Raw genomic sequence first — 25,241 nt, 5'->3', positions numbered from 1 at the left:
AAAGCATGCTAATGTTCTCGGTTGAGAGATCATTTTCTTCGGGTCACCTCCAGATAATCCAGATATAAGTGGTTATTTTTGGCATGTTGACTTGAATAACCTTTCCATACAACTATTCGGTTTGCACAACCTTTTTTGGAAAAGCTTTTTTTTCAGGAGCTTCAAGAGGTAGTGAGACAAAATCGCCATTGAATTTCAACATGGCTCCTCACAGAGAAACGGTCGTATTTACGACTCGTTAGTTGAGTACTGTGAAAAGTACCAAAAAGTTGCACAAAGTGGTCTTTTATGTGCAAAATGTGGCACGTTATCACATAGCGGCTGCCTGAAGCAATTAAAATGTATTAAATATATCGACGATGAAACAGTTATATGCTGTGAAGAAAGTGTTAGGTTAAGTGATCCAGCAAACGAAATTTTTAATAAAGGTGCTGACGATGAGGATCCAAGGATAACTGAAATCAGGTGCTTAAAGAAAATTATTAATCAGAATGACATAATATCAAATCAACAAATAACGATAAATTTACTAAAAGAACAACTTGATTTATTTAAATATATGCAATTAACCGACCAGTCGCCATCTACTTAACAAAATATGAATTTAATAAACAATTCTAACAGAAACCTCAATTTTGAACGATCGATAGAGTCTAGCAGTAAAGAATACCCAAAAAAAACTACACCTGCAAAAAATATTGCTGTTAAGTCTAGCTGATAGTTGATAAAGAAAGGAGTTCCCCGACAAAAACTGTGTTTTAAAAATGTTAACAATAAAAATAAACAAGTTGTTTCCTTAATCGAAAATAATAAATAATTATCAGCTGATATTTTAAGAATACAAACGGAAGCAAAATGTTCAGATATTATTAATTTAAAAAAACGATAAAAATTTAATAAATATGTATTGAGAATACAAATTCGATTACAAATAATAGTGGACAAGAATGGAAAATAGTTAGACACAAAAAAAGGAATGGACGTATTGTTATAGGTAATAATGAGAACTCCGAAATCAGTGGTGTCCCAAAATTTAGCCATCTCCATGTTACTAGAGTAGGCAAACATATAACGGCAGGAAATCTTAAGACGTGTTAGAAAAACACTTTCCAGAAGAAATATGTACGTCGTTAACGGCTAAGCATCCCAACATATATTCATCTTTTAAAGTTTCAATTTTTGAACAATATTTCGGTACAGCGATGGACCCAAAACTATGGCCAGTAGGCTCCTATGTAAGTAGGTTGTTTATGAAGCGCCCAACACATACGCAAATAAAGTGAAATATGAAGAAATGACTTTTAAACAAGAAAAAGAAAGGGATGAGTACGATCTTCTACTGTCAAATATTCAGGCACTAAATCAATTTAAAATGGATTGTTTATTCTGCTGATTATAATGATTCTGATTTGAAATTCCTTTATATGACTGAGACGTGGTCAGCAGATGGCGAGGTGATTCATTATAGTTTTCCAAATTTTAAAATTGTAAATTCTTTTAGTAGATCCCAATATAAATGTGGTGGCGTTGCAGTTTGTGCGAGGGATGATATGAAGGTTAGTTCCATTTTACTCGATCAGTACATCCAGAACGACCTAATGGAATGAACCTGGACTGGAGAACCTGGCGGGCACTCAATCGCATACGCACAGGTGTTGCCCCTGTAAAACAAAACCTCATTAAATGGGGCATCAAGACAGACAGCGACGAACTTTGTGAATGTGGGGAAATACAGAACGTGGAGCACCTGAGAGTATGCAGACTTTGTCCATCACAGTGCACCCTCGATGATTTATGGCTCCCAAATACAAAGGGTGTAGATGTAGCCCGATATTGGGCAGAAAAACTGTAGTTAGATCCAGACACGAAAAAGTAAAGTAACTCAATCAGTACTGTATTGAAAAAAGACATTGAGGTATGTGGGCTGAAGTGACATTATAACTCAAATCAACACACAATTTTAGTATGCTAGAGATCTCCTAAAGGTAAATTTGATGTATTTTATGAATTTTTATTTTTAACAGGCGATTTTAATGTAAATTCTATGACCCTAAATAATTCACACAGATTTTCTGGTCTTCTAACATCTTATGGATTGTCACCCAGGAACTTTACACTTACAAGGTCGACTTCCACATGCGGAAATCTTTTAGATCAGGTATGTAAAAATTGTGATGATTGTATAGGTACTGTAAATGTAAATACTGAATCGGATCACGATATATTTCTTTTGAAGTTGAAATTTATCAATCTAACTATGACATCAGTTCGAAATACTTTCAGAGTAACACATGAAGGCACTATAAATGCATTCAACAATCTCTTGAGTAAAGAAACATGACAAGACGTTTATCATGCAACTGATGTTGAGAGTAAATATAATGCCTTTCATGATAAATTACAGTTCTAAGGACTTGTATATTTTGATAAAGCATACCCTGAGCAAAAACTCTATAAAAACAAAAAATATATCAACATAAAGTTCTTGTTGAGACCACACAAAGGGTCAGTTTTATTTTAACAAAATCTCTGAATCCTCTAACAAATACAAAACCACATGGGCTGTTATAAATGAAATTAATGGAAAACAAAAAAAATCACAAAAATATCTGTCTAAAAATAGATAATACTAGGATTACAGATTCAAATATAATATCGAACAAATTTAATGATTACTTTATAAATTCACCAGATGATATAAAATCAGTAAAATAATTAAACCAAATTTTAATTTTCAGCATTCCAATTATTTTGTTCAAAATAGTTTGTTTCTATCTTATATAACAGAGAAAGATATCATAGACATAATAAAATTAAAAACAAAGCATCGTGTGGTTTGATGAAATATCACGTATAGTAATTAGGAAAATTGCGTCTCAGATTTTGACATCACTTCCTCACATTATAAATGCTTCTTTCAATACTGATGTTTTTTCCAGTATGCTGAAAACTTCTATCATTTCACCGGTATTAAAACAAGGTGATCCTGAATTAATATCAAATTTTCGACCATTGTCTGTTCCATCTGTGGTATCTAAGATTATTGAATATGCAATGCTAAAACAACTTTTATCATTTTTAGATATTAACCAAATTATCACAAAGCATCAACATGGATTTCGAAATAAATTTTCTACTTCCACAGCCATTAACAGTTTCTACGAGGAAGTTTTAATCGATCTACTCCTCGATAGATTGTACAGATATGGTGTTAGGGGAGTTGCCCATAGTTTTTTTGGTTCCTATCTTAAAGACCGGCACCAAATAGAATAAAAAATAACTTCAAGATTGGTCCAGTAATCAGTCGCTGCTGTTCAATGTTCACAAAACTAAATTTTTATCATTTACATCCCGTGCTAATTCTACTAAACCTGATCTAAGTATTTCCATCAATGGTGAGGGTATTTTGAATTGTATTGATGTGAAGTTTGTAACCGTTTCAAAAGATTTAAAAGAAAATCATTATAATTTCGATTATTTTTTTTAAATAAAACTACTAACCCCATCTATCTGTCAAGTACTTGTAGCCGACTCAAGGATTCTTCTGTAATTCCCAAATATATCCGGTAGATGAGCACATTCATCAACTTGTCACTCACGCCCAGATTCAGAGAGCGCAAGAATAGCGTCTCCCTCTTTTCTCTTAAGAACGTCCAACAGTTAAGACGTGTTTCCGAAGTGGGTCTCATTTAGAGGTAAGCTAAGAAATCCTTTTCTTGTCCATATTTCAGATAGATATTTATTTTTAGACCCTTATTGGAGAGGCTATAATGCTGATATATTTCTAATACATGTCTCAAGATAATATTGGTATGGAGTTATTCCAAATCCTGGTCCAGTAGCGGTATCTTTTTATGATATACCTAACCCCTCTTATCTAGGATGGTGGTGGATTGATATAGGATGGAGCCGAATCAATGGTTTCATTTGGTTGACTGATTAAATAAGAAAAGAAACAGAGCAGATTCAGGTTGTACCAATTTTTATTATATCTTCTATCAAGAAAACGAGAAATAATTATGAACTCAAAGAATGAAAATATAGTGAAGTGTTTTAATTTTATTTAAAGGTTTATTTTCTCTATTATTCCTAGTTGATAAATAACTATATTATTTTCAATGTAAACAAATTTCGAAATTTGGGGTTAATATATATATTCATTTTCTTTATAACTAATTCTTAATTTAATACGATACAAAGCTTTTTTGTTTATGGTAATGTAAACATAAAATGGTATTTTGGTATCCTTTTCGGATGACATAACTTTTAATGTTTTCTTTTTGTTCACTACTAAGAAATAATAAAGTACAGTTTTCTTGTAAACCTTCGATAAATCTTAATTTTTTCTTTGCTCGTCCCCTTCGAGGATAAACCAGGGGTGGCGTCCAATAATAAATTATAATTTCATATTATCTACAACTTGGATTTAAGATACGATATAGTTTCTATGTTTAAAAAAACCCCGCCCAACTACAAGTTTTTAGGAGTGACTTTCGACTCTCATTTATCTTTTAAGACTCATTGTTGGAATGTTTGTAAAAACTCAATTCTAAACGTTATCAATTGACAAATTTGGGTAGAATACTTAGTCTGCAACACATTCATCTTTTTTTTTTTGCTGAAGTACAATTGACAATAAGTTACGGTATATCTGTCTGGGGTGACTCTCCTAGTATAAAGGACGTTTTTAAGGCCAAATAGCGTATTGTGAGATGTATTGCAGGTATTCCGTATGGTTGGTCTTGTAAAAGCCGATTTAGACATTTGAATATATTAACAGTGTATGGAATTTAAATTTTGGAATTATTGATACTAATTCATAAAAATAAAAGAACTTCTTTATGTAACAGTGATATTCACTCACACAACACAAGAAATAAGAGACAGTTTGTAGTACCCTATCAACATTTAGAAATAAGTATGAAGTCATCTACTGTCTGTGGTTTACTACTGTACATTCAACTTCCTCAAAAATTTAAAAACATTAATTCAACTACAGCTTTTAAAAACCAAGTTAAAGAGAACTTGTTGTCCATATGTCCGTATACATTAGGTGAATATTACGAGAGTGTATCTGTGAATGCCCAAGCTGCAACATAACTAAATTTAATATTATTTTAATTATATTACGATGTCTATATTGTATGTTTTATGTGAATTTTAATGTTCTAAATATTTTTAATGTATTGTTTGAATTTTTTGGAATGTTTAATATTTATAATTTTTCTTCTGATTTGCTATCAACCTTGTTGTACCTTATAGTCAAATAAACTATTGTTTATTTAAATTGCTTCAGGTTCTGAGTCTATGCCAGTTGTAGTGATCTCCTCGGATGAAATCCAAATCCTGACAATTTTCATTAGGAAAACCTAATTTTAGTCTTGCAATCGGTTTCCTCTAAAGTAAACAAACATCTTGGAAGAAAAAATCTCAGAAATCGAAGTTAGAGATATACTGTATAACCAAATTCAATTTGTACCAATCTGCAAATAAAAACAAAACAGAAAAAAGGAATGTCAACAAATTGCACAATGCAGATATTAGAAAGAAATATGAAGAGGATGTAAACAGTGCAAATAAGAGAGAAATATAAAGTAAGCGATTAAAAATGAGAATAGGACACAATCAAAAAATCAATAGAAAAATCTGCAAACAAGCAGGTAGGTAAACACCAAGAGAAAACAGAAAATGAATAGTATGACTAGGAATCGCATAATATGTAACCAGGAATGTAAAGAAAAAACAAAAAAAAAATGAACGGGATAAAAAATAAGGACAATACATATAACCAGGTATGGATAGATCACTACAGAAAACTCTTGATGGAGGAATATACTGAGAAAATAATAAAGGAGGAAGAGCAAACAGTGGACGAAGAAGATGACGCAGTAGAAATTGAAATGTCAAAGGAACTGACAATAGAGGAAGTAACGTAGAGAAGCAAAATGTTAAGTATAACTTATTCCTTAAAAATTTCACGTTTGTGTTTTTTATATTTCTAAAATTGTTGCTAATTGTATTTATATATTAAAAATATGTGTGTATTTTATTTGTATTACACAAAAAAATGTGTGTGTGTGTGTGTGTGTATTTATCAGTGCTGTAAGTCTACAATTATTACTTTTTACCATACATCTGATTAGCAATTACATATCTTTATGTAAAACAATTTCAATGTTATACTGATCTCCAGTATGCCTGTAAAAGGTTTTTTTTTTCAATGTGCACTTTCAAATGTGTTTCAAAACTACCTATTTGACTAAACTATTTAAAATAACAAACGACTTGTTTGACTTAACTGTTTAAAACAAATTTTCACACTTTTAAGGCTTGTCTAGAGTGTGAACTTTCGTATGTTTATCCAAATAACTTTTCCATTTGAATTGTTTAAAACAAATTTCACATTTGTAAGGCATTTCCCCAGTGTGCACTCTCAAATGTATTTTCAAATTATATGTTTTCCGAAACCGCTTCAAACAAATCTCACACTTGTAAGGCTTTTCTCCAGTGTGAACCATCATATGTTCATCCAAATACCTTTTCCATTTGAATTGTTTAAAACAAATTTCGCACTTGTTAGGCGTTTCTCCAGTGTGCACTCTCAAATGTATTTTCAAATCATTTGTTTTCCGAAACCGCTTCAAACAAATCTCACACTTGTAAGGCTTTTCTCCAGTGTGAACCATCATATGTTCATCCAAATACCTTTTCCATTTGAATTGTTTAAAACAAATTTCGCACTTGTAAGGAGTTTCCCCAGTGTGAATTTTCGTATGTTTATCCAAAGAACTTTTATATTTGAATTGTTTAAAACAAATTTCACACTTTTCTCCAGTGTGAACTTTCATATGTTCATGCAAATAACTTTTAGATTTGAATTGTTTAAAACAAATTTCGCACTTGTAAGGCGTTTCCACAGTGTGCACTCTCAAATGTGATTTCAAATAACTTGTTGTACTAAACTGCTTGAAACAAATTTCACATTTGTAAGGCGTTTCCCCAGTGTGCACTCTCAAATGTATTTTCAAATGATTTGTTTTCCGAAACCGCTTCAAACAAATCTCACACTTGTAACGCTTTTCTCCAGTGTGAACTTTCATATGTTCATGCAAATAACTTTTATATTTGAATTGTTTAAATTTCGCACTTGTGAGGCGCTTCCCCAGTGTGAATTTTCGTATGTTTATCCAAAGAACTTTTATATTTAAATTGTTTAAAACAAATTTCGCACTTGTAAGGCGTTTCCTCAGTGTGAACTTTCGTATGTTTATTCAAAGAACTTTTCGATTTGAATTGTTTAAAACAAATTTCACACTTGTAAGGCGTTTCCACAGTGTGCACTCTCAAATGTGATTTCAAATAACTTGTTGTACTAAACTGCTTGAAACAAATTTCACATTTGTAAGGCGTTTCCCCAGTGTGCACTCTCAAATGTGATTTCAAATAACTTGTTTTACTAAACTGCTTGAAACAAATTTCACACTTGTACGGTTTTTCACTAGTGTGCACCTTCAAATGTGTTTTCAAACTACCTTTCAGAGAAAACTGCTTAAAACAAATTTTGCACTTGTAAGTTCGCACTGGTCGCTCTCCAGAGTGCGTTTTTATATGTCGTTTTAAAAAATCTGCATGGTTAAATTGCTTAAAACAAATTTTACATTTACAAATAAAATTTGTTAATGCAGTTTCTTCAGTATTTGCACTTATTTGTTGAACTGTAGTGCATGCAAGTTCAGTTTTCGTGATTTCAATTCTGTTTTGAGAAAAACCTAAAATAAAAATAAAAACTTTAAGAAAAAAATTTATGTAAAAACTACAGGGTAAAACAAAGAGAAATAACGTTTAGTAAGAATGTATATAATGAAAAACCTGAAACATACTAAAGCACCAGGAACTGATATTTCTAGAGAAAGATGTTTAAAGAAAACACTCGAATGACTAGCATCAGCATTACAGTCATATAAAGAATTTAAGCTAATTGAAAGGAGAAAAGGATATTGCTATAATGCGAATATTGCTAATATACCAGAAAATATTGTGTATACGTTATAGATGTAAGAACAGGTGTGGGAGAAACGGAAGACCCTCTCCCACAGGTTGTAGAACGATAATTTCTCAAGAAATTTTTTAACAAAAATTTAATTTTTGTGGTATGCTGAGCGATTTAAGGATAGATAATGTATATTTTTATTTTATATGTTGAAAAATGTGTACTCTTTTCATAATCATAAAAGTGCTTCTCGCTTTCTCAATTCTTATGTTGATTTCCTTCGTATGATTTTTCTTTTCATTCATACATGTTCCCAGATAGTTATATTTTTCAACTCTTTCAACCTAATTTGGAGGTTAATATTAATGTTTTTCTTCGATACAACAATAAATTTATTTATTTTTACGTTGGGCGTTGAGCCATAGTCTTCGCTTGTTTCTATTTTTGTAATAAGCTTTTGTAAATCGTTGAGATTAATCATCCTGATTATCTGCAGATAATCAAAATGTCAGTTCTATAAATGGCATTGAAGACGTATTTCATTACGGTTATAAGTTTCTCATCTACTAATTTTATAATGTCTATTGGGAGGTTATCAGGTCCCGGCGCTTTTCCGTTTTTTATATTTTCTAGAGCATTGAAGTTTCGCTTTTGATATATCTGGCCCTGTTTCGTTTTCTTGGGGTATCATTTTGTTTTCTTCTCCATTGTTTTCAAAACAGTTCTTCCATAGACAAATAAGGTTTCTTTGGTTTGTGTTCTCCCTGTTAGTTCCTTCACTATGACATTTAAATGAGCTGATCCAATTTCAACAATTATTCTTTTGGACAATAATAACTAATAATGAGGGGTATGGAATTTTTAAGAAATAGATACAAATTTCGGCGACATTTTGAACATAAATGCGAAATATGGAGTTTTTGTTTATTTCCGCAGGTGCTCAACTCACCCCTAAATAAGTAGGTAGTTACGAATAAATGGAAATATTTTACGGAAAGTTTTCTATTGTAATTTTTGAAAGGATTGTTTATTGTTGTAACACGTGTTGAAACAGAAGGATCTTTTATTGTTCATCATTAAATAGATAAAGATAAGGAATTGATATTTTTCAATGTTGATTCTTTGAGAAATATAAATAAGCCGACTGTTGTTATCTGATATCAGAAAAGTTTTCATAGTAAAATAAAGTTACTTAAAGTCTCTGCTAAAATGGGACGCCCTAAAACAATTTTGAGTGGTCGAGTCAAAGAATTTGCAACAGATGGCCTATATCTGTGACACAAATATTGTGTGTGTAAGTATTGTAATACTCGTTTGGAAGGTGATAAAAAGGACACACTGCAGAAAAATGTGAAGTCGACTAACCACATTAACAAAAAAAATCTATAGCATCTACTTCAGGAACTAAGCGACAAATGTCAATTGCTAGTGGCTTTGAGTAACAGAAACGAGCAAAAGAAGAAAATGATACTTTTGTGGAGGATACATTAGTATGTGTCGAAAGCCAACATTCCACTTCATAAATTGGATCATCCAGCTGTGCGTGAATATATTGCTAAATATGTGCCGGGGTCGGGTGCTCTTCTATGTGCAGACAGTTTAAGGAGAAAGGTAGTGCCACGGTGTGGGCTGTCTGAAAAAGCCAATACAAAGCAACAGCTGAAAGACAAGCTCATTGTAATAGTAGCAGGCCTCGCATGGACAAGGAAGATTTGTTTTTGCTATTCTCTTCAGATCTAGATTCTGTACTACATCAAGAATGTTTTTTAGCAAGTGACTTCCTTGATACTGCAAATGCATCAACGTGTTCACAGGCAATTATAGATACATTAAAAGACTTTGAAATTGATTATTCACAAGTTAAATGCCTGGTATCAGATTCAGCAAGATAGATGTCTGCTTGCTTTAACCTATTAAAAATTCTAATAGGGCCACATATCTTATAGTCGGTTCGCTATATTTACGCGGGTTTAGGATTAACAAAATTATGCTAATGACTCATTGATAACCAGTTGCAGTAAACAACTTCCCAGAAAATTAGGTAAAAACTGCATTAATGGTCATATTTTAAAATACATTAAAATAACATAAGGGTAGGTATAAATTTATTACAATATTGCAGTTGAATTGATTCTTTGCCAGTGTTGCCATTGTATGTTTGGTGGAAATATTTAAAAATGCCTAGACGTGTGTTAGATGTAGATAGTCTAATTTGTAATGTACATAAGTATTTTACGGATGAAAAAGAAAATGGCGGTCCTTTAAAATCGGTAATGTCTGTTCAACAACGCGTATGTGGTGCTCTAGGAATTAGTGAAACCAAACTAAGAGGAGTATTACAAAATCGCAATAATGAACGGCCGAAAGAAGATCACCGAAAAACTCGCCTATCATTGAAAACGAAAGATTCCAGATGGAAAAAAATTTGAAATTCGTGATACCATTCATCGAATGCGAGCCAACAAGGAACATGTGACCTTAAATACAATTCTCTCGGAATTAAAAGATAGAAAATTTGACGAAATTGGCAGAACAAGTCTATGACAAGTGATACATAATTTGGGTTTCAAATTTCAAAAGGAGGATAACAGAAAAGCCCTTTGTGAAAGAAGTTCTGTTGTGCATAAAAGAATTAACTTTCTAAGAAAATATTCTAAATTAAAAGAAGAAAGGGCAAATTTTATATATTTAGACGAAACATGGATATTTTCTAGGGGTACAACCAAGAGAATATGGCAATATGATAACGTAAAGTCTATCAAACATACTGATGGAGAAGGGAAGCGACACATAATTTTACATGCAGGGGGGAAATCGGGTTTTATAGAAGGTGCTGATTTAATATTTTCATCTAAATCAAAATCAAGTGACTATCACGATAATATGAACACAGAAATGTTTGTAAAATGGTTACATGAAAAACTTCTCCCAGGTTTAAGTGAGCCCAGCGTAATTATTTTAGACAATGGACCTTACCATTCTGAAGTATTAAACAAAAGTCCAACGAATTCTTGGACTGTTAATAAAATTAAAGAATGGTTGACAAAGGAACATATACCATTTACACAACATATTTTAAAATCAGAATTATTACGCTTGGCAAATATCCACGCAAAACCAAAAACCTTTGTTGTAGATCAGATTATTGAAAGTTACGGTCATCAAGTTTTACGTCTGCCACCGTATCATTGCCAGTTTAATCCCATCGAATATATATATATATATATATATATATATATATATATATATATATATATATATATATATATATATATATGGTCGAGTATATATATATTTGAGATCAGGTGGTGATCTCAAATGACAAAGATGACATGGAATACATGCTTAGAAAACTAATTGAAGAATACCAGAAATGGGGATTAAATATCAATTTAGAAAAGACAAAATACCTCTCAATTGGAGCTGAAGCAGAACAACTCGATATCGATGACAATCAAAAAATAAATCCATGCAACGAATATAAATACCTGGGCGTCATCTTCGACCGTAGTGGAAAAGACGAACGAGAAATAGAACATCGAATTGTACAAGCACGAAGAGCTATAGCATGTTTGAACGGAATTCTATGGAGTAAAGAAATATCAAAGAAAAGAAAATGGAACATCTATGAGACAATGGTTAAAACTAGCCTACTTTATGGAGCTGAGACATGGAGAATAACCGAAAAATATAAGAAAAAGGTCGAAGCCACGGAAATGGATGCCATCAGAAGATCGATGAGAATATCAAGAGCCGACAGAATACGGAATGAAGTGATAAAACAACAAATGGGTATAGAGGGCACTATAGTTGAGGATATTGAGAGAAAACAGCTCATATGGTATGGGCATGTGAGCCGAATGGGGGACGAAAGATTACCTAAAAAAACGATGATGTGGCAACCCCCAGAGAAGAGGAAACGAGGAAGACCACCACAGAGCTGGAACCTGGGAGTTAGGAAAGCGATTAGCGCTCGAAATCTGGACGAAAACCTAACTCAAGACAGAATACAGTGGCGTTTGGGAGTCGGACAACGTCGTAAGACGTTATAAAAACCGAATATATATATATATATATATATATATATATATATATATATATATATATATATATATATATATATATATATATATATATATATATATATATATATATATATATATATATATATATATATATATATATATATATGGGGAATAGCAAAACAATATTATGACAACCATATTGGGCCTAACGGTTATAGCGACGACGCAGTTCGGGAAACTTGGCGAAGGCACTGTCAATTGTAACTCCAGAAGTGTGGTGCAACTGTATATTCAAGTGCGAGAAACTAATAGAAGATTGGTGGACTCGTGAAAATAAAATAAACGAAAGAAGTCCAATCATAATAACAATTAATGGTGATGACAGTGATGATGATGACGATTATGATGTTTTTGATGATAATGACTGATTTTCATTTTTGTTGGCAAGTTAAATTTTTTTATTTTTCATTAGAAATTCTCTCCATGGAACAAATATACATAGACCATATTTTCTGTGTGAAGTGTAATATAAAATTATTATTAGGTTTATATTAGCCACATTAGACTCCATTAATGAAGTAATTCTCCTTATTATACTGTCAATTATATAAAAGATTTTCCATTATTATTTAATTAAAAAAAGTTATGGATTATTTTTCATTTCATTTGACCAGTTGATATTTCCCCAAAGAGCAGGTAATTAAAACTGGGTACTTACAATAAAATTTTTAATCCGAAACCCGCGTAAATATAACGAACCGACTATACATGACCAGTGTTGGGCTCATGAAGTTAATCTTGTTGGTGATGTTATTAAAGGAAAGTACCTAGTGTACATGTGTCCTTGTACATTAGGTGAATATTACGAGAGTGTATCTGTGAATGCCCAAGTTGCAACATAACCAAATTTAATATTATTTTAATTATATTACGATATCTATATCGTATGTTTTATATGTATTTTAATGTTTTAAATATTTTTAATGTATTGTTTCCATTTTTTGTAATGTTTAATATTTATAATTTTACTTCTGATTTGCTATAAAACTTGTAACTTATAGTCAAATAAACTATCTATCTATTTATCTATCTATTGTTTAATTGAATTGCTTCAGGTTCTGAGTCTATTTCTGAGCCAGTTGTAGTGATTTCTTGGATGAAATCCAAATCCTGACAATTTTCATTAGAAAAACCTAATTTTAGTCTTGAAATCGGTTTCCTCTACAGTAAACAAACATCTTGGAAGAAAAAATCTCAGAAATGGAAGTTAGAGATATACTGTATAACCAAATTCAATTTGTCTCAAACTGCAAATAGAAACGAAACAGAAAAAAGTAATTTCAACAAATTGCACAATGCAGATATTAGAAAGAAATATGAAGAGGAAGCAAACAGTGCAAATAAGAGAGAAATATAAAGTAAGAGATTATAAAATGAGAATAGGACACAATCAAAAAATCAATACAAAAATCTGCAAACAAGCAGGTAGGTAAACACCAGGAGAAAACAAAAAATGAATAGTATGACCAGGAATCGCATAATATGTAACCAGGAATGTAAAGAAAAAACAAAAAAAAAATGAACGAGATAAAAAATAAGGACAATACATATAACCAGGTACGGACAGATCACTATAGAGAACTCTTTATGGAGGAATATACTGTGAAAATAATGAAGGAGGAAGAGGAAACAGTGGACGAATAAGCTGATGCAGTAGAAATTGAAATGTCAAAGGAGCTAATAATAGAGAAAGTAATGTAGAGAATCAAAATGGAAAAGCTCCTGGTAAATGAGAATTTAATATGGCACTTAATTAAGGAGACCTAGAAACAAAAATGGAGCAAATAATCACCTTCACAAATAATGTTATTATTATTCCAAAGAACAGAAATATAAAAAATGAAATGCTAAAAGAAATAAAAGAGAAAGGGGATGCATCGCTATGCTTTGTGCCCTCCAAATAAATTGGCAGGACCCTGGTCTACCTGGCCTTTAGGCATACGACCGTTAGTGCCTCCACTGCCCTTACTGATGTTACTTTCCTGTTCTACTACTTCACCAAAAGACTTTTTCTTGAAATGGCCTACATTTGCCAAAATAACAATGCAATGAATCATAGAACGGATATTGGTCATCTAAATGAAATGTTCTATTTGTTACTACTAGATAAATGCAACAATAATTTATCAATTGGCATTTAAAGAAATTTTTGTTTTACAAATAAAGTTTTTTTTTAAAGTTAGTAATTTTTATATACACACAGATACTGGGGTCATACAAAACAAAATCACAATCAATGTAACGTTTTCATAATTAGGAGCTTGTTTCTTTAGGTTAATTGAATAAGCTATGTGTCGAAACACAGACAGGTTAAAATTTCACTCCTTTATGATATTAATAAATATAAAATAATTTATATTGCCACGATACACCTAATGATAGGCCTATAATTTGCTGTACTATCAGCTGCTTGATATTGGAGGTGTGGGATTTTCACTTGTCAATACTAATATTTTAAAATTTGTAACACGAAGATTTTTGAAAAACCAATAATAAAAACCACTAGATTGTTTTGACAAAAACTAATGGCGATAGAGTAAAATTAACAATAATAATGTCATGAATGTGTTTAGAATAATAATAGAATAAGTGTTGTGGATGTAAAGTAATTTTTTAAATTTTTAAACATAGAAATAGGTTTTTTATATTGAACAAAGATTACAGACTGTGATAAATTTTGTCAACATTACATAACATCATTCATGATACAACCTCATTAAGTTTGTAAGTAGTGAATTTTTTAATTAATTATACCAACAATAACAAACTATTTATCACATTTGTAGCTCCCTGATGGAGGACATAACCAATGTCCGAAAGCTTGGAATAAAAATTTACAAGAGTACATGTTTCATTTTTTATTGCTGCAAACCAAATATTTAATGTTTACTTCCTTACGTTGTCAGCAAATACTTCTGGTTCATTATATATATATATATATATATATATATATATATATATATATATATATATATATATATATATATATATATATATTTATATATATAATAATGCTACATCTCAACATCATATGGTTTGCAGATGATGAAGTCCTAATAGCCGAAAGTCTAAAGGATCTGTTGATACAGTAGTACAAGTCAGCAAAGATAACAGATTATCCCTAATACAAAAAAGGCATGGTAATCACAAAGGGTCATCAACCTCAAGTGACTCTAAGAATACATGGTGAGCAAAGAAAGCCTAAAAATATAAATATCTATTAACTATAATTATTGAAAATAATGACTACATGGGTCAAGAATGGTACAAGCAAAAAGTACATTTGTCCAAATGAAAAAATTTCTCTGTAGCAGAGACATTACAATGGCTTATAAGACTATTAAGAATAAGTTGGGTGTATTGTATCAGAAATGTCAAGGTGTTGAGAAGAATGGAAAAAGAGAGGGAACAGCTGAATACCATTAAAATTAGAAAGTTACAATATTTAGGACATGTCATAAAAGCTGAATGCTATAATCTGATTCAGTGATAATACAAGGAAAGAAAACCTAAGGGAGAAAACATATCTCTTGGTTGAATTGAACTATTTAGAGCAGTAACATCCAAGATGCGTATTTCCATGATAATTGCCAACCTTCTTAGAGGAAATGGCAAATGAAGATGTTGTGGTAACAAAGAAGGACAATGGGGGCACATAAATAAGTGACTAATCATCATCATTCTGGCTTGACAACCCTGCATGGGTCTTAGTCTCCTCAAGAATTTCTCTCCAGTAGTCCCTATTTATAACCTTCCTCTGTCTATTTAGGTGCCACTGCCAAGCCACTGTCCTTGAGTTAGGTAGAACAGTCAAACAAAACTGGACTAGAGAAGTGATCAATTGGGATAAAATCTGGACAGAATTTTTCATCTCTCTACCAAAGGGCAATTAATTTCTGTACCAAAAATTAAATATGATATTGCAAGCTAGTATATGACCACGATACCAATATCATGGAGGTTTATAATGGCAGTACATACCTATACCTAAACCTGGCAAAACTGGATAGAAAAAAGCTAGCCCGTTAGGTCTGATTTTATTTGTACTGAAAACCTTAACTCCACTCAATCTAACTCCTGACAAGTTAATAACCCATTTGTTCTATGGAGGTTCATTTGATGCAATGTTCATGTTGCCCTAAAAAGGTAAATGGCCAAAATGTTAAAGAATAAATATTTCTAAAATATGGCAAAATTAAGTGTCAGCAGGCATTAACCTGTCCTTCACAGGCCATAGAACAAATATTAAAATTTGTGAAAAATATGTTTTACACAAACTAAGTTGTAAACTATTTTAGAACAACCTTAATAAGAAGTGTAGGAAAAATGATTTATTATGACTAAATACATATTACAAAAATAAAGATCTCCCTACCTGTTCATTGCCCTAAACCCATAGTAAACTGTTTATTACTTCGCTCACCTGAGTTATGTTCATCTGATTCATTAATCAAGTCTTCAGACTTTGGGGATATAGATAGCTGGTTCTCCATATATCCTTGACTACCTTCAGCAAACTCTTTTTTAATTCTAGCTTTTAGTCCTATTTCTAATAAAAACCAATTAGATCACATTATTTAGCATTAAGTTTTACTACTACTTGTCTTACCTGAGTTATCTTCTGATTCATTTTTTAAGTCTTCCAGATCTATTGATGTGCACAGCTGACTCTCTATACCTTTTTGGTTATATTCAACAACCTCTTCCTTTATTTCAACTTTAAATTCCATAACTATATTCGTTTAAGTACTATCACTATACTTTATCAAAGAATATAGACGCATATAGAATGACAGTTAAAATGGGCGATTTGGTCACGGCACGGTTGTGACTGCAAGACTGCTAGACCTAGTAGACGCGCCCGGCGTGGCCCGGCGCCGGCCTAAAACCATCATGAATATTGTAGTTAGGGGAAAATGGGAAAGGAATACGAACGAAGCAATTTATTTAACTTGTGCATCTATCTGTAATCAAATTTCGATTTACATTGATTTGCAAGCTGTCTTTTTTTGTTTTTTCACAACAAAACCTTTATTTTTAATATATTCAATTATTTAATTTTTAATTTTAAAACTTAAAAAGGTACGATATTTACAATATTCTATAAAACGCTAATAAAATATGCTATAAAACTATTTTGATTTTATTCAAACAACACAAATTTTGCAAGGCAAACTTCTATTACAACTAAACGTTTTAACGGTTTTAACTACACTAACAAACATTTTCACTGACGTCACTTTCTTACCTGACTGTGATTGGTTGCCTCGGATTTGTTGGCATTTGATTTTAACATGTGCTTGGATTTGCTGGATTTTAAAACCAACCCAATATTTCAAATGCAAATTAAGATTAGATTAGGAGGGTTTTGCATCGGAAATTCACTATAAACTTGTAGAGGGCAAGATTACAAATCTTTTTACATGAATAGCTCAAAATTCATGAAAAGTGGATTTGTCGGGTTTTTATACTAGTACTTTTATACTATACTAGTTATATACTACTATACAATTTATTTAACTTATACATCCACGCCTAATCAAATTTCGATGCCTTTAATTTGCAAACAGTCTTTTTTTTGTTTTTTCACAATAAAATATTCATTTTTAATATATTAAATTTTTAAATTTTTAATTTTAAAACTTAAAAAGGTACGATATTTACAATATTCAAAGTATTTATTTTTTTTTATTACGTGTAAATAAAATTTTATAACTTTAAATTAAAAATAGGTTTGTTCCAACATTAAGAAAAACCGTCACATAACGTTTTATTATACTGTTTTCGTGCCCAAAAATTTACGAAGCATTTTTAAAAAATTTCAAAATTTTTCATCCAAAAATTTAATTTTCTCAGAACTATTCATCAAATTTTAGACAATCTTGACTTCTGTCCTTTAATTTGCAACATTTTCATTCCACCAGGGTACTTTTCCGTTGAAATTTCTCACAGCGCTTAAAGATAGTTATCTTTAAGCGCTGACATGACAATGAAATTGTACAGCAGACACATCTACGCTCAATGTATGCCTTATCGTCCCTTTAATCTTACCCACATCTTACCTAAACAATATTCCAGGTCTGTTTGACATGCTTCCCAATTTGTTTTACCAACCAGTCTTCTGTGTTAAGGTCTTGATTTTGCCTCTTTAGACGGGTCCTGATAGTTTCTTCTTCAAGTTTTTTCTCGGGAACGCAGGTGACGACCATGGGGCGCTTGTGCATATTATTTGGAACAATTATATTTAAGTTTACTCCCTCACACGGGCCCGCAATCCATTCTGCATTCACACAGTCGTCCATTTTTTTTATACTCGTTAACACAGTTCACCCACAGGGTCCCTAAACGATGTTTTATGGAACTGCAGAAGTTCATTTTGACCTCAGATAGGAGCCTCATCAAGTGCTTGCTCCAGTTTGTTAATGATCAAACTAGCTTGAGCAGAATCTAGTTGAGTATCAGGATGGTGTTTGTGTGCTACCACCATTCTGAATACTTTTGTCAGGGTGCTTTATTACCTAGTCTGCTCGTTAGAGCACCTTGGTTTCTTAGCAACTCTGTTACGATAGGGGTGATGATATTCTCCCGAAGTCTCTTTTTATCGTCGAGTGCTGCGGATTTGGATTTCTTAGTATTTGCTATGGTATATGTCCCAGCAGCCATTTTTGCCTTTTTCTTATCTTCCTTTGTTGAGCTCTAGTGAGGCGTTATTTGAGACTTACTTATTTATTTTTTTAGTTTAAAAATCTGAAATTATACTTCACAATTTCGAATTTTCAAATTGTAAAAAATAATTCTTTGTTGTAATTCTAGCGTACTAACAAGATCAGGAATTGTTTTTTGATCGAAACACCTTACAATTTTTTGAGCTTTCTCTCCCGCTGATTGACTTTTAATTAATTTTATTTATAGTTTATAAGAAGAGAGTTTTAATTAAATTATTTGTAGATTTGTACATATTTCAATTAAAAATTTGAATCATAATATTTTTTCTAAAAAGATTCATTTATTAAAAGTAAAAATAATATTATTTTCTTTAAAAAATTTTATAAAACGCAAAAATTTAATCCTATTCTACGACCACGCGGCATCTACATATAAAAATATCTAAAGTTGCATTTGTTGCCCCACTCTTTCATATTTTAGAAGCAATATTAGCGCTGACATGGCCGCTCCCTAGTGGTACTAAAATCAGACCGAACACAGAGAAGCGACAGTCCTTTGAAGTTACGTGGCCAAGCCGCCAATGACAGCTAACAACCAGAAAATTAATAGTCAGTGGGCATATCACACAATATAAATTCTTAAGAGCGTAGGCGCAAAATTTCGGGCCAATGTTTTTTAAATGCATTCATTTTTTTCGAATCCTGAAAAAACTAATAAGTATTTTTGAAAAATTTAAACGCAGAATGAAAGACTACATTATTACTGAGGGCCGAAAAACCCTGAAAACTTCTATAATGTTTATTTTAATATGTTACAGGGGTGAAAAAAAAAAGAGAAAATTTAGTGTGATTTTTAATTTCAAATATCTCATTCAAAAAAACTTTTTGTTTATTCTAAGGGACTTTCGGCCCTCGGTAATAATGTAATCTTTCATTTTGTGTTTAAATTTTTCAAAAATATTTGTTAGTTTTCTCAGGATTCGAAAAAAATGATTGTATTTAAAAAGCATTGGCCCGAAATTTTGCGCCTACGCTCTTAAGCGAAACAAAGAAATTACTAAAAATCTTAAAATTACAACAGAACAAGACTTCAAGACTTCAAAATTGCAAAAACATGGTTGCAAATAAACAAACTTACATTAAATTATGAAAAAACTAAATAGGTACTCATCTACTTTTTGCTATATACAAAAGTTGTCTGCCAATTTTTAATTCGTTAAATATAAATAACAAAGATCATTGAAGGTACTGCGTCATGCGCCAATGTTTTTCTTCTATTTCGTTTTACAATAACATTATCTTCAAAATGCAGTTCACAAATCCTATAATTATTATAAAGTGAATCCATTTTGAATAACAAATCTTCTCGTCTGCAAGCTTCTATCCACACTTTGGCACTACAAATTTTTAACAGAACAAATTTTAAACAAAGAACTTTTTCTGTATTTATAAATAATACTTTATTACTTACAACTATAAGAGTATTAGTATATTCTAAGTATATTGTAAGTAATGAAATATTTAGCTTTTGTCAATATCTAATCTTAATAAATTTACAGTTTTCTCCTGACTAAGTCACAAAAATGTAACTAAATATTGAGATATGCAACAAATAAAGTTTTAATATTTTTTATTTGTAATTCCCTTTTAAAACTCCTAAATATTTTATGTACTTCGATCCATATATTTGATCTTTTTTATTTATATTTAACGAATTAAAAATTGGCAGACAACTTTTGTATATAGCAAAAAGTAGATAAGTACCTATTTAGTTTTTTCATAATTTAATGTAAGTTTGTTTATTTGCAATTTTGAAGTCTTGTTCTGTTGTAATTTTAAGATTTTCCCAATTATCGGTCTAATTATGTTTCCAACAATTTTTAGTTTGAGCATTTTAGTAATTTCTTTGTTTCGTTTAAGAGCGCCTACGCTACATTTTTTTGGAATCCTGAGAAAACTAACAAATATTTTTGAAAAATTTAAACACAGAATGAAAGATTACATTATTACCGAGGGCCGAAAGTCCCTTAGAATAAACAAAAAGTTTTTTTGAATGGGATATTTGAAATTAAAAATCACACTAAATTTTCTCTTTTTTTTTCACCCCTGTAACTTATTAAAATAAACATTATAGAAGTTTTTGGAGACTTTTGACCCTCAGTAATAATGTGGTCTTTCATTCTGCGTTTAAAATTTTCAAAAATATTTATTAGTTTTTTCAGGATTCGAAAAAAATGAATACATATGTTGATTTTTTGACCTGAGCCTTCGGAGACTTGCGTTTTTCAGTAAAAGAAATAGCACTGACACCAAATTTAATGTTTTCATTTTGAACTATCCCTTGGCAGACCAAAGTTTATTTTTTATAGCTCGGACAGACACGTCGGCGTCGGCTTACTGTTCGAAAGTCAAACCAATACTATTATGTAATAACTAATAATAATTACAAAGCAATAGTAATTACCTGTTATTATTCTTAGGAAATCTAAATAAACTTATTCCTTTTCCTGTCACAGATGAACATCCGCGAATCGCACAAATATATCCAGACATTTTAAATATAAATTAAACTTTTAACTATAAACTATAACTATAAACTTATATATTTAACTATAACTATAAACTATAACTATAACCTTTTAACTATAAATAAATTATATAAATGGTCAAATGCACTTGTTGTGTCGAGTATTTACCATAGACGCCTACGGACTATCGAAAACAACCAGAATTAAAGAATAAGCACGTGTTTTTGACAGTTAAACAACCAGAATCGGGCATGCGTATACAAAAATGGTACACGCTTTTGGACCGTTATGTCGCTTCTATTGTGTTCGGTTATTCTATGCTAAAATCTTGATCCACCTGCCATATGTCGCTGTCATTCTGTTCTTTTTCATAACGTGCGATCAACCTTTGCCGACGCTCAAAAATAATAGTGAAACATCCTTCTATATGCACCTAAATTCTTTGGTATCCGGTTATTATACTTTAAAACACTCCTTAAGAGGGCGACTGCATAAACTCACACAGTGGCCGTCGACTTAAAACCATGAAAGGCTAGGGGAAGTGGGAAATAAGTACGAACGGAGCAATTGAGTCGTCTAGTATCAAAACCCGACAAATCCACTGAGGTCAAATGTTGGGAAATTAAAAAAAAACTGTTTTGGTATTAAAGTTAAGCTTATGGGTATTCATATTTTTTTATTAGTTAAAAAATATGTTTTTGAATTAAAAACCATTTGTAATTATTTTGGAAATACGTAATTTTAAATAAAATTTAAAAAACAAAAATGGACTTGTCGGGTTTTGATTTGTACTTACGGATTTGTTGGGTTTTGAAACAAACGTGTATGGAATTGTCGGAGTTTAAATTAAATCTAGTGAAACACAAAAACAAACATTGTTGTTTAATCATATAATTGGTTTTATTTTGACAGAAAACATTAAATTAAACTATTAAATCCGGAACTTCGTCAACTGATTCACACAAATGGTCATTGTTGGTTATCTCTGGAATCTCGTTGTCTTCAACATTATCATATTTTTTGTAAATATCATCAAAGTATTTTAGAGTTTCAAGTTGTTGCCAATTTTCTCTCCAATGTTTTTCCAATAAACATGTTGTTCTTTTTTAGGACGTACACCACCTGTAACTGTAGATTGGAACATACTTTTAACGGATTTTTCTTTTTTAAATACAGACTTATATTCCCCTAGATCACATTTATAAGACCCACTAATAGTTACAACTTTGCTTTTTCCACATCTTAATAGAAATCTTTTGCTCATATTAAATCGAAAGTGCCACTGTGCAGGAGGTTTAAGTGCAGTTTGGCAATCCTTTTTCCAGTCGTACACTGTCACATCTTGACCCAAGATATAGAGAGTTCCATGGTCTTTAAAAATTTCAACGAACTCTTCTGGAGAAACGATGGTGTCTTTTTTTTTTTAATAACTTTTTCGATCTTTGCAGATACTCTGTCTGGGGGAATAAATGAGTGTCCAGCCAAAGGGAATATAATCTCCAAGTGTTTTATAAATGAAGGTGCATCTACACTAAGCCATTTAGTGCACATAGTTATCATGATAGAATTTTTATTTTGTCCTCCGCACCCATCTGCAACAAGTAGTACAGTGCGTATATTGTCATCGAAGTTTGTATGGCAAAGCTTGTGATAAACGGCACTGGCTATTTCATTTGCTCCTTTTAAATATTGATCTTCTGTCCATGTATACAATAACACATTTTCCTTAGTCAACGGCGAATGGGATGAATTTTTCAATAAATGTATGTGTGGACAGGAAATTCCTAAAGATTGGAATAAAGCTTATATAAGCTCCATATATAAGAGAGGGAATAAAAGAGACTGTTCCAATTATAGAGGTATTAGTGTGACGAGCTCTGTGGGCCGGTTGTACGGCAGAATATTAAAGAAGAGGGTTGAAAGACAGATACAAGATATTGAAGAACAAAGCGGCTTTCGTACCGGGAGATCCTGCCTTGATAATATATTTATCCTACGACAAATAATTGAAAAGCGTGTCGAAAGAAGTAGAGAGACCCATTTGGTATTTATAGACCTTGAGAAAGCATATGATAGTGTCCCGTTAAAGAAAATGTTTGAGGTCCTCAAAAGGTCCGGATTGGATTCGACGTATATCCGAGCGATATATAAATTGTACGAAAATGCAGTTAGTTGTGTAAAAATTGGAACCAGAACCTCAAATGAATTTAAAGTCACTAAAGGCCTAAAGCAAGGATGCTGTTTGTCACCGACACTCTTTAAAATATACGTCCAAGAAGCATTGAGGAATTGGAGAAATAAATGTAGATTTATGGGCATCGAAGTGGGACAAGAAACTCTGTATACATTGTTGTTTGCAGATGATCAGGTGGTGGTTGCAACCGATGAGGAAGATATAAATTATATGAATCGAAAATTATTTGAGGAATATGCCAAATGGGGGCTTACTGTAAACATAAGCAAAACAGAATATTTAAAAATTGGAGGAAATACCACAGATCTGAGGCTTGAAAACGCAGTCATAAAAGGCTGCAACCAGTATAAATATCTAGGAAGCATCATATCAGCAGATGGCAGAGTTAAGATAGATGTACAAAACCGAATAACCCAAGGGAAAAAATGCATCCGAATACTGAATTCATTACTGTGGTCTAATAAAATAAAGATGCATACCAAACTTCGCGTATACAGAGCAATTGTAGAACCAATTACCACATATGGTGCCGAATGTTGGACGATGACAAAGAATGAACGAGATAAAGTAGACGTTGTGGAAATGGATTATCTTAGAAGGTCATGTCGAGTATCGAGAATGGAAAGAATCAGGAATGAGGAAATACGAAACCGTACAGGAATTAGAGATACTCTTTCAGATAGAATACAAGGAAGGCAATTACAATGGTATGGTCACGTGATGAGAATGGAGGAGGAGCGGTGGCCAAAGAAAGCCTTAATGTATGTTCCGCCAGAAAGAAGGAAAAGGGGAAGACCACTAAATTCCTGGAGAAGAGAAATTACAAAAACAATGCAATCTAGAGGCTTAGAAGAGGGAGATTGGAGAGATAGGAAAAGATGGAGGCTGAAATGCGGGAAGCGGCAATCGCCGTAGGACCCCCGTTATATGATGATGATGAATGGGATGAACCGGTTACAGCAGCAAAATTGTACGTATATAACTGCCGGCTGTAATAAACAGACTGATCAGGAATCTTCGGCATAGCCTGGTTCTTTTGACAATCAAAGGATATGGTTTTAAGGCCTTGCTTTTCTTCTTGGAGTAAACTAAAAAAAAACGGGTGTGGCATTCCAGTGGGACTGCCGGTGGAAGTTACACTTCTATACACGCATTCGCCGTTACAAATTTATTTGGGAGTCAATCTGCACAATCATTACATATGTAATTCTATAGGTAAGACATAGCAGAAAAAAAAACAGAATTAATAACAACTTACTAACAATGAAGGATTGAATCAATAACTTTATGAAAATGTATATTTTTATTTTCATATATGTATAAAAGGAGTTGAATGCAAAATTTTTTTACACATACTCTGCAGTAAAATTCATTGTTTATTTTGTTATTAATATAATAATACAATACAAATTAAACTGCAATATTCATTGCAGTAGTATTTAAAAGTATTTAAAAATGACAATAATATACATAAAAAAATACAGTACAATACAGTGCAACATAATTCCATATATAATAATACAATACAAATTAAAATGCAATATCCATAAGTATTTAAAAATGACAATAATGTAATAATATTAATAAAAAAAGTCCTTTCCGACTGGGAATCGAACCCCGGTCTCCCGCGTGACGGGCGGGGATACTGACTACTACACTACCGAGAACATAACACAAATCTATTTCAAAATTGACAGTTCTGGATCATACAGTGATTTATTGAGATTATTATTTTGAAATACAAAAGAATAATATAATTATGAACATTTAATAAATAAT

The 25,241-nt window shown here is 31.7% G+C and overlaps 1 protein-coding gene across 1 annotated transcript in view; it reads right to left on the bottom strand.

Annotated features, from left to right (window-relative positions):
* Nucleotides 1-16,890, bottom strand: part of LOC140450320 (nose resistant to fluoxetine protein 6-like) — a 113,366-nt gene extending 96,476 nt beyond the window's left edge. The window contains exons 1-2 of the mRNA XM_072543896.1: nt 16,685-16,890; nt 16,499-16,624 (exon numbers count right to left, since the gene is read on the bottom strand). Coding sequence (XP_072399997.1) covers nt 16,499-16,624; nt 16,685-16,805 — 247 coding nt within the window. The 5' untranslated portion in view covers nt 16,806-16,890. The remainder of the gene's footprint in view (nt 1-16,498; nt 16,625-16,684) is intronic.
* Between the last annotated feature and the right edge of the window lie 8,351 nt (nt 16,891-25,241).

Source organism: Diabrotica undecimpunctata, chromosome 9 (assembly GCF_040954645.1).
Source record: "Diabrotica undecimpunctata isolate CICGRU chromosome 9, icDiaUnde3, whole genome shotgun sequence".
Lineage (NCBI taxonomy): Eukaryota > Metazoa > Arthropoda > Insecta > Coleoptera > Chrysomelidae > Diabrotica > Diabrotica undecimpunctata.
This window is presented reverse-complemented; position numbering and strand designations above follow the sequence as displayed.